The following is a 19,477-nucleotide window of genomic DNA, read 5'->3' as shown; positions in this document are numbered from 1 at the left end:
CTGATCACAGTTTAAAGAGATGTGTATTGTCTCCAGACAGTACAGTAAGTGAGGTTTTGCAAACCCAGGCAAGTCATGGGGGTTACAGATAGTGCGACATGAACCCAAGATCCCTGTTGAGACCGTCCTCATGTGTGCGGAACTTGGCTATCAGTCTCTGCTCAGCGACTCTGCGCTGTCGTGTGTCGTGAAGGCCGCCTTGGAGAACGCTTACCCGAAGGTCAGAGGCTGAATGCCCGTGACCACTGAAGTGTTCGCCAACAGGAAGGGAACAGTCTTGCCTGCTGACTGTAGAGGTATCGGGCAATGGGACTCTGTGTGAGAACCTCTCCGGCTACGTCGAGGGCATCCTGAAACCCATTGTACAAAGAACCCCCAGCTTTTGTCGCGACACTACGGACTTCCTACTGAAACTCAGCACACACGGAGCAGTTGAACCAGGGACACTCCTCGTCACAATGGATGTCTCAGCGCTCTACACCAACATCCCCCACAACGATGGCATTGCTGCGACTGCCTCAGTACTCAATGCTGACAACTGCCAGTTTCCAGATGCAATTTTACAACTCATCCGCTTTATCCTGGACCACAATGTCTTCACCTTCAACAACCAGTTTTTCATCCAGACACATGGAACAGCCATGGGGACCAAATTTGCACCTCAATATGCCAACATCTTCATGCACAGGTTCGAACAAGACTTCTTCACTGCACAGAATCTTCAACCGATGCTGTACACTAGATACATCGATGACATTTTCTTCCTTTGGCCTCATGGTGAACAATCACTGAAACAACTTTATGATGATATCAACAAATTCCACCCCACCATCAGACTCACCATGGACTATTCCCCAGAATCAGTTGCATTCTTGGACACACGCATCTCCATTAAGGACGGTCACCTCAGCACCTCACTGTACCGCAAGCCCACAGACAATCTCACAATGCTCCACTTCTCCAGTTTCCACCCTAAACATGTTAAAGAAGCCATTCCCTATGGACAAGCCCTCCGTATACACAGGATTTGCTCAGATGAGGAGGATCATGACAGACACCTCCAGACCCTGAAAGATGCCCTCATAAGAACAGGATATGGTGCTCGACTCATAGATCGGCAGTTCCGATGCGCCACAGCGAAAAACCGCACCGTTCTCCTCAGAAGGCAAACACAGGACACAGTGGACAGAGTACCCTTCGTCGTCCAGTACTTCCCCGGAGCGGAGAAGCTACGACATCTTCTCCGGAGTCTTCAACATATCATTGATGAAGACGAACATCTCGCCAGGGCTATCCCCACACCCCCACTTCTTGCTTTCAGACAACCACACAACCTCAAACAGACCATTGTTCGCAGCAAACTACCCAGCCTTCAGGAGAACAGTGACCACAATACCACACAACCCTGTCACAGCAACCTCTGCAAGACATGCCGGATCATCGACATGGATACCATCATCACACGTGAGAATACCATCCACCAGGTACATGGTAAATACTCTTGCAACTCGGCCAACATTGTCTACCTGATACGTTGCAAGAAAGGATGCCCCGAAGCATGGTACATTGGGGAGACCATGCAGACGCTACGACAACGGATGAATGAACATCGCTCGACAGTCACCAGGCAAGACTGTTCCCTTCCTGTTGGCGAACACTTCAGTGGTCACGGGCATTCAGCCTCTGACCTTCGGGTAAGCATTCTCCAAGGCGGCCTTCACGACACACGACAGCGCAGAGTCGCTGAGCAGAGACTGATAGCCAAGTTCCGCACACGTGAGGATGGTCTCAACAGGGATCTTGGGTTCATGTCGCACTATCTGTAACCCCCATGACTTGCCTGGGTTTGCAAAACCTCACTTACTGTACTGTCTGGAGACAATACACATCTCTTTAAACTGTGATCAGTGCTCCTTCCACTCACATTATCAGCCACTTCAGGTCTTGAACAGCAGGTTAGGTGTAAGGATTCGCATTTTAATCAGTAATCTCTAAACTGTCTGTGCTTTATATGCTCTGTCTGAGGCCAGAACTCTCCATTCACCTGACGAAGGGGGTAACCCCGAAAGCTAGTGAGTATATTATCAAATAAATAGGTTGGACTAAAACCTGGTGTTGTCAGACTTTTTACTGTGTTTACGCCAGTCCAACGCCGGCATACCCACATCATGACCCTCAAGCAACCCAGCTGACCCTTGTTTTTTCATCCTTACATACGCATCCTTTTCCCTCTTGACAAGACATTCAACATCCTATTTGAACCATGGTTCCCTCACTCGGCCATTTCTTCCCTGCCTGCCAGGGACATACCTATCAAGGGCACGCTGTATTTGTTCCTTGAAAAAGCTCCACTTTTCGTTTGTGCCCATATCTGACAGTTTCTGTTCCCATCTTATGCTCCCTAATTCTTGCCTAATCGCATCATAATTACCCCTGCCCCAATTATAAACCTTGCAGTCTTTGAATCTGTATATCACACGCTCCCATTTCTTTTGAGATGGGACAGTCTAATCTATTATGCTCCCTCTCCTTGATGTGCTAATTAAGAAATCCACAGATTCTCCACTCCTGCCTATTGCAAACCTGCCTTCACTGGTAAATATAGATGTTGGGATTAGTACAGCTTCACATGCTATAGATTGGCCTTATCAGCAATCTTGTAAATAAGGTCCTAGCCATTTGCTTACCTTGCAAACTTGACGCAGAAGTAAAACATATCAATATATGGTGTTATGGCACAGAAAAAAGCCATTTGGCCCATTAAGCTGGCCATTTCATTGCTGCTACTGTGCAGTAGCAACATAAGTAGTATTAACAGGGTGTTGTATTGAGTCCAAAAAGACTGATTTTCTTACATTGGTTGTTAGTGTAGCTATTACAATTGGGCAGCACTTGTTGAACAATCATGGAATCACATTTTTATGAAATGAGCCTAACCAGCTACCCTGTGCATTTTTCTGATACGCTTGTGATCTTTGAATCTGCAGATATTTGTAAGGATTTCATAGCATGACCCACATGAAGTATGAATTTCAGTGCAGATGTGATGCTAGACATATAGGTTGTACGTCCCAATGATCGGCTGATTGAATGCAACAGCATGTTCTTTGTCTGTACTCTGCTCATTATGAACAAACAATGTACTTAACCAACCCGTATTTGCAAAATCCAAGACAAAACATCTACTGTTAGATGTTATTCCATGACAGGGTAACACCTGCTGAACAACTCTGGGTGTGTTAATAGCTACAGTACCAACCAATTTAATATATTCAATTGACCTCATTTATATAGCTCGTTTATGCTTGCTAGTAGCAAAAGACATTCTTGCACAGGTCTCTGAAAACAAAAGGAATATGTTCAAGCCTTAAGCCTTATTTGAATTACTCAGGAGCTTAGGGAGCCTATGATTCCCCATTGCTTTCTTCATGGCAATATTTCGGCCAATCAGAGTTGACTTGCCAACCAATTGGCACCGTTTCCACCTTTCGTATAAATTATTGTGATTATTTAGAATTTTGCATTTTTGCGGTTTGTCCTGAAATTAAGGTTAAAGTTGATTTATTAGTCATAAGTAGGCTTACATTAACACTGCAATGAATTTACTGTAAAATTCCCCAAATTGCCACACTCCGGTGCCTGTTTGGGTCAATGCACCTAACCAGCACGTCTTTCTGACTGGGAGGAAACTGGAGCACCTGGAGGACCCACACAGACATGGGAAGAACATGCAGACTCTGCACGGACAGTGACCCAAGCTGGGAATTGACCCCAGGTCACTGGTGCTGTGAAGCAGCAGTGCTAACCACTATGCCACTATGCTGCTTGATGAGCATGTGATGTAAAGCTTGGCACCATGGCTCTCTTTACAGTGATATTCAGTTTCCTACATCATAGATGGCATGGGTGGGAAGATCCGAGCTGAAAATTGCTGGAGCATTTTAAAGTGAATGTATGTAACATAATGACATGAGTCTGTATCATTTTTTGGGAGGGGGAGTGGATTTACCAGACAGATGTTTGCTTTGTCTCCCTGCCACCTACTCCCAATGTGGCAACATTTTTTATTGGAGAATCTGTAAAAAAAAAATTCAGGAACTTGTTTCAAAACCATGTCAATTTTTTCTCAGCCACCATTCATCTGTTTGGACAAAAAAACTTGTATTTTATGCTGCTGAAGACCTGAGAAGCAGCCAGCATCCTTCCTTAATTTTGGAACAAGAAATGATTCCTAGACAATCACATATTTAAAATTGCTAAAACAAGAAATCAGTTGAATTATTCTGCATGTTCTGTGCGTTACTGACCTCACGGTGGCATAGTAGCACAGTGGTTAGCACTGCTGATTCACAGCTCCAGGGTTCGATTCCCAGCTCGGATCACTGTCTGTGTGGAGTTTGGACGTTCTCCTCATGTCTGCATGGGTTTCTCTGGGTGCTCCGGTTTCCTCCCACAGTCCAAAGGTGTGCGGGTTAGGTTGATTGGCGATGCTAAAATGGCTCCTTAGTGTCCTGAGAAGCATAGGTTAGAAGGATTATTGGGTAAAACATGAAGGGACATGGGAGTAGGGCCTGGGTGAGATTGCGGTCGGTGCAGACTCAATGGGCCGAATGGCCTCTTTCTGCATTGTGGGATGTCTGTAAGTCTGTGTCTGTGTCTATGTCTATGACCTCACTATTACTAGTTAAAGTATGGAGAGGACAAATCAGATTAGATGCACATTTGTACTCCTAATGCAACCTCCAAACGCACCATTATAATCAAACTGACATATGACAAATGTCAAATTTTTGACAATTTCTAGTACAGAACAGCAGCACAAATGTCAAATTTTTGACATTTGTGCTGCTGTTCTGTACTAGAAATTACTTCCTATTGGATTTTGCAGTTAGCACGCAGTGGAAACTTCCTTTGCATCAATTTGGATCTAATTTGGCAGAACAGAAAGATTGCTTTGTAGATTTGTAATAAGTTTTTTTTGTTAACTTTAAAGTATGAATTGTGTGGAATTTTATGTATTTCTTTGACCAGTTGAGAAGTAATACAGTTGGCATAGAATCTTGCCAAAAAATGGTGAAGTGTCAGGAATTGACTGAAAACTGATGCGTTTCTTTCTGGGGGCAGGTTTTCTCTCCAGATCTTATGGCACTTTGTCAAAACAAAGCAGGGCGGCAGGACATGTGTCGCACCATCATGTTAAGGGTGCCAAAGTGGCAAAGCGAGCTGTACTGAGATCACAGCGATATTTTTAAAAGGTGTCCCAATCAGAGGGGGGGGAAAAAATCCCCCCCCCCACCCCCAACAGTCATCGCCAGCATTGGAACCCCCACCAAACAGTGAACGCCGGCATCGGACCACTCCCCCCACCACTACTCCCCCGAAACAGCCAGTGCTGGCATTGGACCCACCACATACGCACGTACACCCCAAACCACTACATTTCTTGCCCACCTCCCAAACAGCCATCGCCACCATCCCCACAGCTCCCACAACCTCTCCTTTTCACCATCACAAATAATTGAGGCTCCCACTCGAGTCCACCCTGACACAGGCCGTACCAACCTGTGTTGGGGGCAATGCCATGGCACTGCCAAGGCATGTCCCCCTCAATCTGGGGGCTATACACACCCTTACGCCCCTCATAGGGATCCGCACAACCGGTTTACTTCAGAATCTCTTGTAAACCACATTGGTGAGGTTTGAAAGTTTGGCTCGGTGTCAATATATGGTGGGCTGACCTGTAAATATTAAATTTATTTAAATAAAATTCTCATCTTTTGTGGATGTGAACTTTGCAACCATACCAGCATGGGTTGGGCAAAATCATGGAATGCGATTTCTCCAGAAAGAGTTGCTAATCCGTATTCTCTCTGGATTTTTAGCCCGCGTCGCCATTTTCTTTGGTCGTGAGCACAGACTGAAAATCACCTCCTTGAGCTTTAATCCGTGCATTTCCGTTTCGCTCAATGCTCCTAAAAATAAATGAGCAGAAATTGAAAATCTATTGATACTGTCTTGAACTGGCATGGTGCAGTTTCTTTTATCGATATTTTTTTTTTACAAAACAAAACCTTTATATTTGTTAAGCTTTTGGATGAAAGCAGCCAAATGAGCGATTTGCCAGTCAAAGTTATTCATGTCGAAACTGGGAAAGTCCTTCAGGGACCTGATGCTCCAAAAGCTGTCCAACTAGATACATGGTTGGAAATGAACCCAGGGTGAGTAAATCATGTTTTCATTTGGTGTAACTAATAAAACGTTGCGTGATTTGAGACTGGCAGACACTGTTGCCTTATTATGCTATTTATTCAATACTCCAAACTTGGCTGCAAGGCACTATTTCTTACTCACTACTGCAATATTGCTTTGCCATCAAGGTTAAAAGTACTATACTCGTCATAGTTGTGCAGTTCCAGACTCTACCCTTCAGATGCCATGTGATTCCTCCTCTCTGTTATTGCCACTTCTTGTGACTTAGAGATTTGTTGGGTCTGGCCACCAGCAGTAGGCTAACGGGCTGGGAGAGAGAATAAAGGAACAAGACGTAGCCAGTTGTAACTATTTTTTTATTTTTTTTTCCCCAAAGTAATTGAGACCAAATATTTGGAACTTTACCTTCCTTGCACCTATTGCCATTTGGTGCTCTTCCCATCTTGGAAATCCCTATCAGCACACTGCATTGTCAATTTTCATAGCCCACTCGTGCCCAACAGTATACTCCTCATATGGTCCCACATCTGCCACTGCACTGTTGCAGCATCCAATGTCTACCTTTTCACTTCTGCCTTCCAGTGACCAAAGTCTAAGTACCCTGACTTGCAGCTCAGGTTCTTGCGTATACTGTCGTTCGTTTGTGCTACCATTACAACTATTCTCCATCACATTTCTGCTAGCTTTTATAACTAATATCGGTTGCACCTCTAAATGCAAACTGCTCTGATTGACTGCACTGCAGTCCAGTTAGATTGGAATAGTTGGGAGTGGTGTTTCAAAATCAGATCCAGGTGCCTTACCATCAGAAATGCCCCCCTCCTTTCTGATTCTCCCTGGCCTTGAAATCGCCCACATTCCTTAACCAGGAATATAAGATGGTAGTTAGGATTTTATACACATAGAAAGTGAAAGATTTTAAAGAAGTGAATTAAAAGAAAGTATTGTGAAGGTGCAGTGTGTGCATTTTGCCTCTATTTCCTGGAAAGTTAGGAACTAAAGAGGTGAAACAATTAACTAACTAAAGATAAAGAATTAGTATGGAGAAAACTGACACAACTCTGAAAAAGAATCCTGATTCCAAACATCTACAATACTGCAAAATGTCAGAGAAAAGAGCAAACATTTGACTATAGTCTTTTATTATTCTGAAACATGAAAGTTGGACTAGTGAACTGGAAAATAGCCAATTTAATCATTTTTTAAATAGGAATGGTGCATTGGAAAACTGAGTCATTCAGCCTAACATTGATATGGGGTAAGCTTCTCAAGGCCATAACACGAGTTAAGTTGTGCTCACTTAGGAGAGAATGGGTTAATTTAAGGACAGCTAGCATGGATTTGTGAAAGGCTTATTACTCATTAAAAATTGAAGATTTTCCTGAGAAGTCAGTGAAGTGTATAAAGGAAATGTAATAGAAGTTGTCTTTCTGGGTTTTCAAAAAGGATTTGACAAGATGCCACATAAGAGACTTGATAATGATTATTAAGCATTGTAGCATGGGTAGAAAGTTGACTAAATGACTGGAAACAATAAGCTAGCTAATGCTTTTTTGAGTTTGAGATTTATGAATAGTGATGTCCTCCAAAATTAGTGCAAGCCTGATTTATTTTGCTTCATAAGTGCTTTGAACTTGATAGCAAGAGCGTAATATCTATTTTGGGATTTTGAAAAATATTCTTGAGATAACATTAATAACACAAGTTAATATTTAATTTTAAGATCGATGTTACTTATTTACAGTTTACACACTAAGATACACATCTTGTCCATACAGTATTCTAATAAAAACACCACAGTTTATTTAATCACTACAAATCTGTGGCCTTCTTACAATATTTGCACTAAACTTACATTTATATAGCAGCTTTAATGTGGAGGAAGTTCCCATGATACTTTAAAGGGGCAAAGGAGAAAGGAGCAGGTACCAAGACGTTATAAGAAGAGTTAAGAAACCTGACCATAGGCTTGATCACATATTCTTCTGGAAAGATGTTTAAAGTTGGGAGTGGTATGAGACTTTGTCGGTGGAATTAGAAAGTGATGCCATGGAGTAGGTTCAGAACAACTCGACAGGAAAGATGCAGGATGTGATTCAAAGCAGTGTTGGTTATACCTGATCAGTGGAATGAGTCTATAGTGAGCTTTGTCTCAGAATTTCAAAAGCAGATCGTTGGGGATGGGTGCCAATGCAAGTCAGTAAGTGCAGCTTGGAGTTGGTGAAGATACCATTGGAGACATTTATGAATCATCAAATATAACATGAGCAATGTCAGTAGGATGGCTAGTTATTTATAATTGTATTTGTACATGGAGAACACTTCTAACCTTTGAAGCATTTCAGAAAAGATTCTTCTGACTATGATCCAAAAATTTACAAACAATTACCCTCTGGTGTAACTACAGTTGTAAATAAAGGCAGTTCACTGGGTTTGACTCTTCCAGATTATATCCTGACAGGGTATTCTTGAACAATGACTTCATATATTTAGACCAAGTCAGTAGCTGAGCATAATAACTGTACTCAAACCGGGGTTACCCAAGAGACCTGCCACTTCATAAATTTCCAAATCTGGGTAAACAATAATGCAAATCAGACAAGTTGTTTGAATTGGTTATCTGATATTATGAACTACAATAACTACGAAACTGGCAATAGTACTTTTAACAGGGGAAAAAAAAATGACGCTTGTAGTGTTGGGTTTTATATTCTGGAAAAAATGCACTTAATTTGGTTTAAAAAAATGGTCCTAATTATCTAGAAAAAAAGCCAATGTAAAGCAATTTTCATGCTTTACAGTAAGCACCAAAATACGTTCAGATTAGCCATAATTTGTAGTTCTTATAAATTTATTAATGATTTTGTATTTAGAAGACAAATCTTTATCTTTTAATCACTTCATATCTTGTAATCATGTCAATAACCTGACTTTTTAAACTTCCTTTAGGTATGAAGTAGCTCCACGATCAGATAGTGAGGAGAGTGGATCAGAGTATGAGGAGGAAGTATGTGCTTTCTTTCAATTTTCTGATGTGTTAAAGCTTTATTTATTTTCTTTAATGGGATAAACTTCTTGAAGTACAGTTGCTTTCCAATACTTCTCTCAAATGACCACTATCCCTGTGAGACACCTTGTGGTCATGTCAATAGATTATTTAATCCAGGGGGACATCATGACTAAGCCTGATCTGTTTTCAACTGACAACCGCAAGCATGAATGAACAGCAGCAGTCACTATATTTCGGTCAGAACCAGGAACCCTTTCCCCTCTTAAATCGGGAATGCTGAGATTAATTACAGCGTTCCCTGTTGTTGCCTTGTTTGACATCAGCTAACTCTCTGAATAGGATGTGCTCAGCTATTTATTGTAAGCCCATTGACAGGTTCCACCAACAGAGCTGTGACTGAAATTGTTCAAATTACAGCTTTAAGCTTTTCAAATTGGCTGCCAACTAATTTCTTTGAGAAAACTCTGATTTTAGCAGTTCTCTTTCTGATTTGTTTCAATAATTGCCTGTGAAGATGGGTCTACAATATGCATTTTTTTTTAACCCTTTGGAATGACCCGTTTTTAACCCTGCACTATCACTGAGTCCAAATACTGGAACTATTGAATAGCACTGTTTTTTTTCTTTATTTTTTCGTGGGATGTAGGTGTCACTGATATGGCCATCGTTTGTTACCAATCCCTAATTGCCCTTAAACTATATAGTTTGCTAATCCACCTCACAGGGCAGAGTCGGTGAATCGTTATGAGTCTGAAGTCACAACCAGGCCAGACCACATAAGGACGACAGATGGGTTTTTGCAATAGTGATTGTTTCATAGGTCTGAGACTAGCTTTATGTTCCAGATTTATTCATTAAATGTTAAATTCCTCTGCTACCTTGACGGGATTTGAATTCATGCACTTACAGCACTTCCCACATGGGAGACTGAGAAGACTGAAGCATATAGAATTCAGGGAACTTGACGAGGTGGACTCAAAACTGGCTTGGTGATGGGTCACAAAGGATGATGATAGAAGGCTGTTTGAATGACTGGAAGCTGGTATCGGTGATGTACCACAGTGTTCAGTGCTGGGTCCCTTTATTTTTCGTTATATACGTAAATGATTATAAATGAGAATTTGGGGGGGGGATGATAAGTATGTTTGCAGTTGACACCAGGGTTGATGGCGAAGAAGGTCATGGATTACAGAAAAATATAGACGGGTTGGTCAGTTGGGAAGAGCAGTGGCAGATGGCATTCAACTCTTAAGTGTCAGGTGGTACACTTTGGGAGAAGTAACAGACAAGGTGTAGTTAATGAATGGCAGAGTACTTGGAAATTTAGGAACAGATGATCTTGGAGTGCTTATTCACAGATCCCTGAAGGTGGCAGAGCAGGGGCACTTTCTTTTAGCAATCATGGCGTAGAGTATAAGAACAGGGAGGTTATGTTGGAACAGAACATTGGTGAGGTCACTGCTTGATTACTGTTCTGCTCACCTCACTATAGGAAGGATGTGATTGCATTAGACGAGGTACAGAGGAGGATTGCCAGGATGTTTCCTGGGATGTAGCATTTGAGCTATAAGGAGAGATTGGATAGACTTAGATTGTTTTTTTTAGAGCAGAGAAGGCTGAGGGGGACATGATTGAGGCATACAAGATTGAGGAGTATGGACAGGGTGAATAGGAAGCAGCTGCTCCCTTTGAGGGGTCAATCATGAGGGACTGTAGTTTTTGGGCAAAGATCAGTAGATTCAGAGGGTTTTTGAGAAAAAAAATCCGGATGAGTATCTGGAATGCACTTCCTGAGAGGCTGGAAACTTTACAACCTTTAATAAATATTTGGATGAGCACTTGAAATATAACATTCAAGGATATGGAACGAGTGCTGAAAAATGGGATTAGCATGACTTTAGTGGCAGTTATTGTCTGCAGACTGGATGGGCCAAAGAGCTTTTTCTATGCTGTTATGACTGTTAGCCTGGGCACTGGACTATTAGTCCAATGATGTTATCAACAAGCCACAGTCTCTCCACTATGGTTGTACCTACATGACAAGGACTGCAAGAGAAGAAGCTCACCACTACCATCTCAAGGGCAGTTAGGGATAGGTACTAAATTCTGGATTTGCTAATGGTTTCCACATCCCATACATGAATTAAGAAGAAGCCAGAGGTTTGTATCAATTGGCCTATTCGACTGTGTGTTTAAAAGTGCTGTTGTGCACGTTAATATAATAATTTAGTCTTTTATTAACAAAACTTTTTTTATTAAAAGATGACAGCAGACTGTAGAAGGCCCACTTAGTACTTCTCCAAGGCCTCTTGAAAAAGTTTGCAACTATTACTGAGGATTATTTTCTGGCTACTTGCCAACTTTATTAAAATTGAGCAAGCTGGAAGTAACTGGTATGGGTTGGAGATGATTCCAGATATGACTCTACAAAGTAGTTTGAAACAATGACCTTAAGGCTCTTAATGTTTTTTAAATTGAGTAGCAGTTAACTTGACATGTGTATTAAAGTTCACTCTAAGAAAGGGCTTACTTTCTTAGATGAAAAAACACTGAATTTTTCTTTTTAATGCTTTTATTTATCATCTGGAGCTTTGCTAGTTTCTTTTGGCATAATTTACCTGAAATTAGCATAACTTGTGTAAAAGATTAGCACTATAAAAATTCTGCAATTACGTCCCGCAAAACTCTCGTTTCTGCAATCTTTTGAACTAATGTTTTTTAAGTTGCTAAATACTGGGTCTGCCCTTAAAACTGGTACCCACGCAGAAAGAAATAATCACTGTTTAGTATGTTCATTAATTGCATTTGTTTGCAGGAGTTTAACGAGGCTCTAAAAATTGCTACTTGTAGTTGATGGATTGATGCTGTGATTAAAAGTGGTTGTGTTTTGTGACTAGTCCATTTTCAGCTGTATTAAACTGCAAATAATTTCTCTCAAATATATTGAGTATTATTTAAAGCAACACTTTCTAAAGATTTTCAAGAACTTACCTAATTATATTAGTATATAGCAGGTTTTGTGTTTGGCAATGTGCAGTGTGTTTGAGAGGAACCTCAAAGAACACCTCATTAAACCAGCGCAGTTTTTAGTACAAGTTATACCTGAATCACCAGTTGTGCCCAAAGTGGAAACTCTTTCCCATTTTTCCTATTTTCTTCAGAAAACTCTCATCATTGAATTTGATTTAAGTTATTGTGCTCATTCATATTATTCAAACAGATTTTTTTTATTGGAAGTTTGAATGAGCTTTTGGAAACCTATGAAAACTTGCATTGTTCCAAGTTGATTTATCTTGATTTGTTGCTAGTTACAAAGAAAAATTGAGTTTTCGTGGCTTTTGCTTTAAATCTCAGCATTTAATAGGTGTGTTAAATTTTCCCCTTCACTCCTCCATTATGATTAACAAACATATTTGGAACTCTATAATGAGGAATATTACTTTGAGTCTCCACTAGTAGTATAGAAAACAGACCAATGTTATGTATTTTAAAAAAAACACAAAGAATAGTAGAAATCTGAAACTTTTACCCATCTCTCATCCTAAAAGGTAGTGGGTGCTGGATTAATTGTAACTTTTAAGACTTAGGATTGATGGGTTTATGTTCAGTACGAGTTTCAAGGAATATGGAGCAAAGTCAGATAAATGTAATTGAGATATATGGCGAGACTTTCTGGTCCCACCCACTGGGTATCTTAATGGGCAGAACAGAAAATCTGGAGGACCATTTAAAAGTCCCAAAAGCTTGGGCAGGATTTCCCAGTCTTGGGACGCGTGCAGCCAGAAAATCCAGCCCATAGTCTCATTGAAAGACGAAGTGACCAGCGGACTGAATGACCTGTTCCTGGTGATATGTTAGCCAGTGGCATAAGATATGAAAGCAGAAGCGAGCCATTTGGCTCATTTATTCTGCTCCCCCAGTCAACGAAATCACAACTGCTCTGAATGGAAGAACATTCTGGGCTGATTGTCAGTTTTCCTGGTTCTTCAAAATAGCTTGCAAGAATTCAGGAATTTCTGGACAGGGCATTGAGGATATGAACATCCATCATGCCAAATTATATTGTACTGATGCACCACTGTGCTTCTTTTAATAAAATCAAACCACCTGTTAAATTAGATGCATTCTGTTGCTTTGTGTTCGAAAGTTTATTGTCAAAGACACAGAGGCTTCCAATTGCATTTGATGAATCAAACCTCTGCAATGTGATTCTTCAGCATGTCCTCTTAATTTGTCAGTAAAAGGCTATACAAGTACTACTTGCTGTATTGCCTCCATGTATTGTTTGACTTGAACATGAAGTTTGTTGGGTTTTTCTTTTAAGGAGGAAGATGAAGAAGCCCCAGTTGCACCAGAGAGTGAAGAAAAGAAGATTATTGTCCCAAACATTGAAGATGTATCTGATTTTTTTGCAAAGCAGATAATTGAGTATGTATTAAAACTTGAGCCTGTTACAAATAAGATTCTAAATATATTATAGGAAATTAATAGGAGTGAAAACGGCCAATCCAAAACTTAAAGACTACAGTTCCAAAATGGGCAGTAAGTGCTACTACAAATTCTTCAAATGTGTCTTCAGAAGAGAATCTGTGCAAACTGTAAATGCCATCAAGTGGTAGAAGTGAAAAACTGCAAGTATATCTACTAATGATGCCAAACATGAGGAGTTTCTGTAACGTCTCCAATTAATTGAGGGAAAATAGTCTTCATCCTGACTGAGGGCATAAATCCCTTAGCACCTGAAAAAAGTTTAATTTTTCAGATGTAGGTCATTTGTCAGATTATTTTAATCTCTTCACCAAGGGCGGGGTTTTTCTTTCTCATTTCCATCACCTGAAGAGTTGGTGGAAAATGTCTCTGCTGATCAGAGCAGCCCATAGCTATTTTCCACTGTTGAACTCCTGGGAATGTAGCAGGGTACCCCAAGCCTCACCTGCCCAACAAAATTGTGGACTGGTTGGGGCGGGTTGACTACCTGGGAATTTTATGGACACTCCACAGTAGGTAAATTGAGAAGTTTCTATCTCTGCTGTCACACTGATAAAAGTCAGAAATGACTTTCTCAACTGACAAGGCATTACCTATTTTAGGCCTTTCTTCAGCCACTGAAACTTCAGATCACACAATCTTCCATTGTCCAAATCAATGGAATTGCTTTCATTTATAGAATCACCAGTGCAACTCATCTATCATATCGTAGTCCAAATATCAGCAGCAACGGCTTCTGTTTCAGCCGCCACTGTTACCTTGAGTCTCCAAAGTAACATCATTTGTGGATGTGGGGTTAGCTCCCTCATGTTTGCTGATGAGACGCAGCTCTATCTCCTCGCTATCTTTCTCAATTGCTCAGCATTGTTTCTGGATACTGCACAAGTCTGACAGCAGTTGTGGGTGAGCTGCTATTTCCATTATTTAAACATTGGTAAGATCAAAGTTATCAATTTTAGTTCCTGACATAAACACTTGCCTCTGAGAGTTGCCGCCTACTGATTGGCTGGCAGCACTCAAAGACAAGACACCTGCCAGAAATTTCAGTGTCGGGGCTGGGAGGGAGGTGATTCCTGACATAGGCTGATCGAGTACGTGTCCAATTGGGATTAAATCCCATCAGGTCTCCTGGAAACGGCTATGCCAGTGTTGTCACCAGTTTTCCAGCTAATGGACCAGCTCCCCATTACAGCTATTAAATTCCACCCACAACTTTGTCACAAATACTGCCTCTGCCCTTGTCTCAACACATGTGCCATTAAAACTGTGGTTTGCCACCACGTTAAACTGTTTAATCTCCCGTTCACCATCCTGTGAAACTCAGCTCATCCATCACTCTGTTGTCCACGTTTTGTAACAGACCCTGCTCCGATGACATTCTTGCCCTTGACATCCTATATTGGTTCCTGGTTCTCGAACATCTGCAACCTTGTTTTTAATTTCCTCTCAAACTCTTCCTCTCACTTTGGCTAAATGTACCTTCATTTAGCCAGGTGGTTAACAGTGAATGTCTTGGGCAACAAGAAGATATAGGTGGAATGGGCAGATAAGTGGCAGATGGAATTTAACCCTGAAATGTCATGACACACTTTGGAAGGAATAATTTGACAAGAAAGTATTCAATAAATGGCAGGACTAAAAAGTTGGTGGAACAAAGGGACCTTGGCATGCTTGGCATTCCAGACCTCTGGAATGATGGAAAAGGCATATGGGACACTTACCTTTAACGTTCGAGGCATAGGTTACAAAAGCAGGGAAGTCATTGTTGGAATTGTATAAAACTTTGGTGAGTACTTTGTGCAGTCCTGGTCGCCACATTATAGGGAGGATGTGATTGCACTCGAGGGGTTACAAGATTCACCATGATGCTGCTTGGGTTGGAAAATTTAATCTGTGAAGAGAGATTGTGAAAGCCTATATTGTTTTCATTGGAGCAAAGAAGACTGTGGGGCGTCCTGATTGAGGTGTACAAGATTAAGAGACATGGACAGAGTGGATAAGGAGCAGCTGTTCCCCTTAATTGAAGGGTCAGTCACGGGATGTAGGTTCAAAGTGAGGGGCAGAAAGTTTAGGGAGGGATGTGAGGCAAAGCTTTTTTATCCAGAAGGTATTGACGGTCTGGAATGTGCTGCCTGGGGAAGTGATAGAGGCGGGTTGCCTCACATCCTTTAAAAAGTATCTGGATGAACGCTTGACACATCGTAATATTCAGGGCTATGGCCAAGTGCTGGCAGATGGGATTACATGGGAGTTCAGGTGTTTCTAATGTGTCAGTGTGGACTCAGTGGAATGAAGGGCCTCCTCTGTGCTGTGTGGTTCTATGATTCTATGATGGTCAATCACTGATGGGCATGCCTTCAGTCAGGAGGTGCCTCATTGGAATTTTTTTTTTTCACTTGTGCATTTCAAAACTTTACTTCTTTAACCAGGCTTTTAGTCACTGCACCGTATTACCTCCTCCTCCTTTGGTCCGGCATTCAATTTGCTCGATAATGTCAGTGTGAAACACTTTTTTATATTTTTCAATGCCAATTGCTTTTTAAAGGCAAGGTCTTATTCTCTAATTTGGATAGACTTTGGGGGGAATACCCTCTGAGCTTGTGTTGAGAGTCCGGAGAAATCACCTTTTGTATCTTAATGAAATGCTTTACACTGCTGCCCATTGTGAACTTCGGGAAGAAGGCTTTATATGTAGAATTATGACATTGGAAGCTTGTACCTAGCCGACACAAATTTCCATTTGTGAAATTTAGCTCCATAATTCTGCAGACAGGTATCCTGATGAGTGAGCTAATAACTTTCAACACAGCACAGTGCCAAATTTTGAGGTGGGAAGGCCGCTTGCTTGCATGGGACTGGTGAGGCGATGCTGCTATTTGAAACAATTTGGCTGTCTTCAGGACACTGGGACACTACCCTCACTCAAACTTGAAGCCTGTTGCAGTTCTGATCAGCAGCTAAGTCAAGGAAGCATTTTTTTCCCTAGTAAGAGTTTTTTTAGACCAGAATCCCATCAGCAAAGCATGCAAGCATCATTGTGAAGGCCTCATGCTTTATTTTTTTTTTGGTGTATTGTCTGCCATTGATACATCTGATCCTGACATGGCTCTGCAACAGGAACTGATGATTGAGGAAATCTCTGTCCACCGATATCATTTGTGACAGCTGGCAGGGATGTAACAAAGTGCCTTTGTTTCCTTGGTTCCACTGCTTTCTCACCAAGGTGATTGATCAAACCCCACAGTTTTTCGGAGCCTGCATCTTTTAAGGGTAGAAAGAAAATGATGTGTAATTGAAACTGCCAATAAAAATGCATAATCATTTTTTGCCTAGATCAGTATTTTGTAGTTGTGGCATTTGCTTTTTTTCTTGTGGAAGAACACTAGTTCTGGATTTTCCCATAAAACAATAATTTGCCTTATTGTTTGAGGGATCTTTTTACTTTAAGGGGCAGATGTGATTGATTACATTGTCCTTTTGTTGATATTAGGTGTGCTAAACAAGATGTTGATGATGAATACAGCATGCGAGCAGGAATGAAAGGTTCCCAGTCATATTACGCAGTGGCACATGCAGTCACGGAAAGGGTAGAGAAACAATCAACTTTGCTGATCAATGGATCACTTAAACAATACCAAGTAAGTATGGAGATGAGATTAAGTATTTTGTGTGATTAGTTCCAATAAGTATTTATGATGTAAGTTTCTGATCTCTCAATTATAATGAATCTTGTTTTTATTTGCCCAAATTAAATGTGTGTTATCTTGGTTGGAATTTAGCAGCAAATATCTTGCAATTCACCAGAAACTGAATGTTTGAGAAAGTAGTTATTGCCCCTCATATTCAAATAACTTGTCAGCCCTTGATTGTTCAGGTCATGATGTCATCAATAATTATTCAAACAGGACAGAAATGGGTACTCTACAAGGCACTCAGCTGGGTGGGGCAATGAATGACGGCATTATTAGGAGGTAAAATTTGGAAGAGCGGAGTCAACAGCACAATCCTGTTTATGCCATCTCCCATTTTACTTTAAATAAATATGCAATATTCAAATATTGCTTCCTAGCTTGGAGTTAATCAGCTTGAAGTGATTCCTTGATTTCTGGATTCGATTGAAACTTTTAAAATATAATTTATAAAAGAATATGTTGCTAACATATTGTAGAGTAATGATTAGGAATGTAAAATACCATCTATTTTGCTGAACTTTGTCCATTCCAAGTGGAATTGCAGTAACTTATCATCATTACATTTTTGACCCGGCTTATCAAGGTTTGGGTTAGTGTTGTTAACAAAAATCTACACCCCTTAAATATCATGCATTTCCTGGTTGAGAGAGGTGGTGGACTGCAATGCCAAGGAATTTGGAGGAAGGAGCGCTCGAGAGCTAATTGTTTTTGAGTTGTTGGGTGGGTTAAAGGAAATTTCATCCTATTTCTCCTACTTTTATATTTGGATTGAAATAAGTTTTTAATGCCCAAGATGCAAACGGAAGTTTTGCAAAATTGTGTTGGTTAAGGCCTGTAAAAAGAACTTTAATTGCAAATTTCTTGCGCCAATCCACAAATACATCCTTGGATAAAATCCATGTGCTACTCGTCACAAACCACTTTTAAAGGGGCATGGATATGAGTTGAAGGATAATGTTTCTGATAAAAGTTCATGCTAATTTTCCAAAAAAAGAAAATCTAATTGTATTTCAAGTGCACTGTGGTAAATAAACTTTCTTTTATTGCAAACTTTAGCTTCAAGGGCTAGAGTGGCTGGTTTCTCTTTACAATAACAATCTGAATGGAATTCTGGCTGATGAGATGGGGCTTGGAAAGACGATCCAGACAATTGGGCTCATTACTTACCTGATGGAACACAAGAGACTCAACGGACCCTATCTCATTATTGTACCCCTTTCGTAAGTCTGCTAAAAGTACTGTAATCCAGACATTTATGTTGGCACAAGTGTGAGCTGATTCATGCTTTTGATGAGTTAGCTGGGAGTTGTACTTGAATATTATTGGATTTGATCAACTTTCAGCTGCATTTCCTCTTCCTAGTGAAACCGCATCTTTTCACTGGAAAAAATTGGCGCAAGAACTAAAAACTGTCCTTTAACTGATATAACCATTATTCTTCACTAAGTTGTCATCTCTTTACTTAATGCCCCTGGTTATAAACCCAAAATGTGCAATTTGGTTTTCTTTATTATTTTATATGTATATTGTGTGTAATGAAAGAGGCTATGGATCGCAACCCCAATCTGTTTGGAGGAAGGAAAATTCAGAAGTGTTAGTTGTTTCCTCTTGAGCCAATTGGTGGGAGGTGCAAATAAAGCAAATTTTTTTTCCATCTCATTAACTTATAAAATTTGATTTAAAACAAATTAATTGAGAAACAAAGTGCTGTTTTGACTCTGACCAAGGGTCATCCCGGCTCAAAACGTTGGCTCTATTCTCTCTTCGCAAATGCTGCCAGACGTTCTGAGATTTTCCAGCATTTTCTGTTTTTGTTGCGGTTTTGGAAAGTTGTGGTTTTGGAAAGTTGTATTGGTTGTTAAGATTTTCAGAAAAGAACCGGGCAGTTGTAAATCTCCCATACCAATCTATAAAAATGTGCTTGGGCAAGATCTACGTGCCATGTTCATGATGAACCACTTTTAAACAGCATTGTTTTATACTATTTTATTAAAACAAGGACTATAGGCCATGAGAGCAATCCAGCTATATTTGAAAATGTGTGACCCAGAACTTGTCACCTAGCCAAGCTGTTCCA

General features: G+C 40.6%; 1 protein-coding gene across 4 annotated transcripts in view; it reads left to right on the top strand.

Moving 5' to 3' along the window:
* The window catches only part of smarca2 (SWI/SNF related BAF chromatin remodeling complex subunit ATPase 2), a 143,833-nt gene that overhangs the window by 54,564 nt on the left and 69,792 nt on the right, over positions 1 to 19,477 (top strand). For all 4 annotated transcript variants that reach the window (XM_080188714.1, XM_080188711.1, XM_080188713.1 and 1 more), the window contains exons 12-16: positions 6,088 to 6,218; positions 9,160 to 9,217; positions 13,545 to 13,648; positions 17,199 to 17,346; positions 18,457 to 18,620. In XM_080188714.1, the coding sequence (XP_080044840.1) occupies positions 6,088 to 6,218; positions 9,160 to 9,217; positions 13,545 to 13,648; positions 17,199 to 17,346; positions 18,457 to 18,620 (605 nt within the window). The remainder of the gene's footprint in view (positions 1 to 6,087; positions 6,219 to 9,159; positions 9,218 to 13,544; positions 13,649 to 17,198; positions 17,347 to 18,456; positions 18,621 to 19,477) is intronic.

This window comes from Carcharhinus amblyrhynchos, chromosome 5, assembly GCF_965287045.1.
Source record: "Carcharhinus amblyrhynchos chromosome 5, sCarAmb.v2.hapA, whole genome shotgun sequence".
NCBI lineage: Eukaryota > Metazoa > Chordata > Chondrichthyes > Carcharhiniformes > Carcharhinidae > Carcharhinus > Carcharhinus amblyrhynchos.
This window is presented reverse-complemented; position numbering and strand designations above follow the sequence as displayed.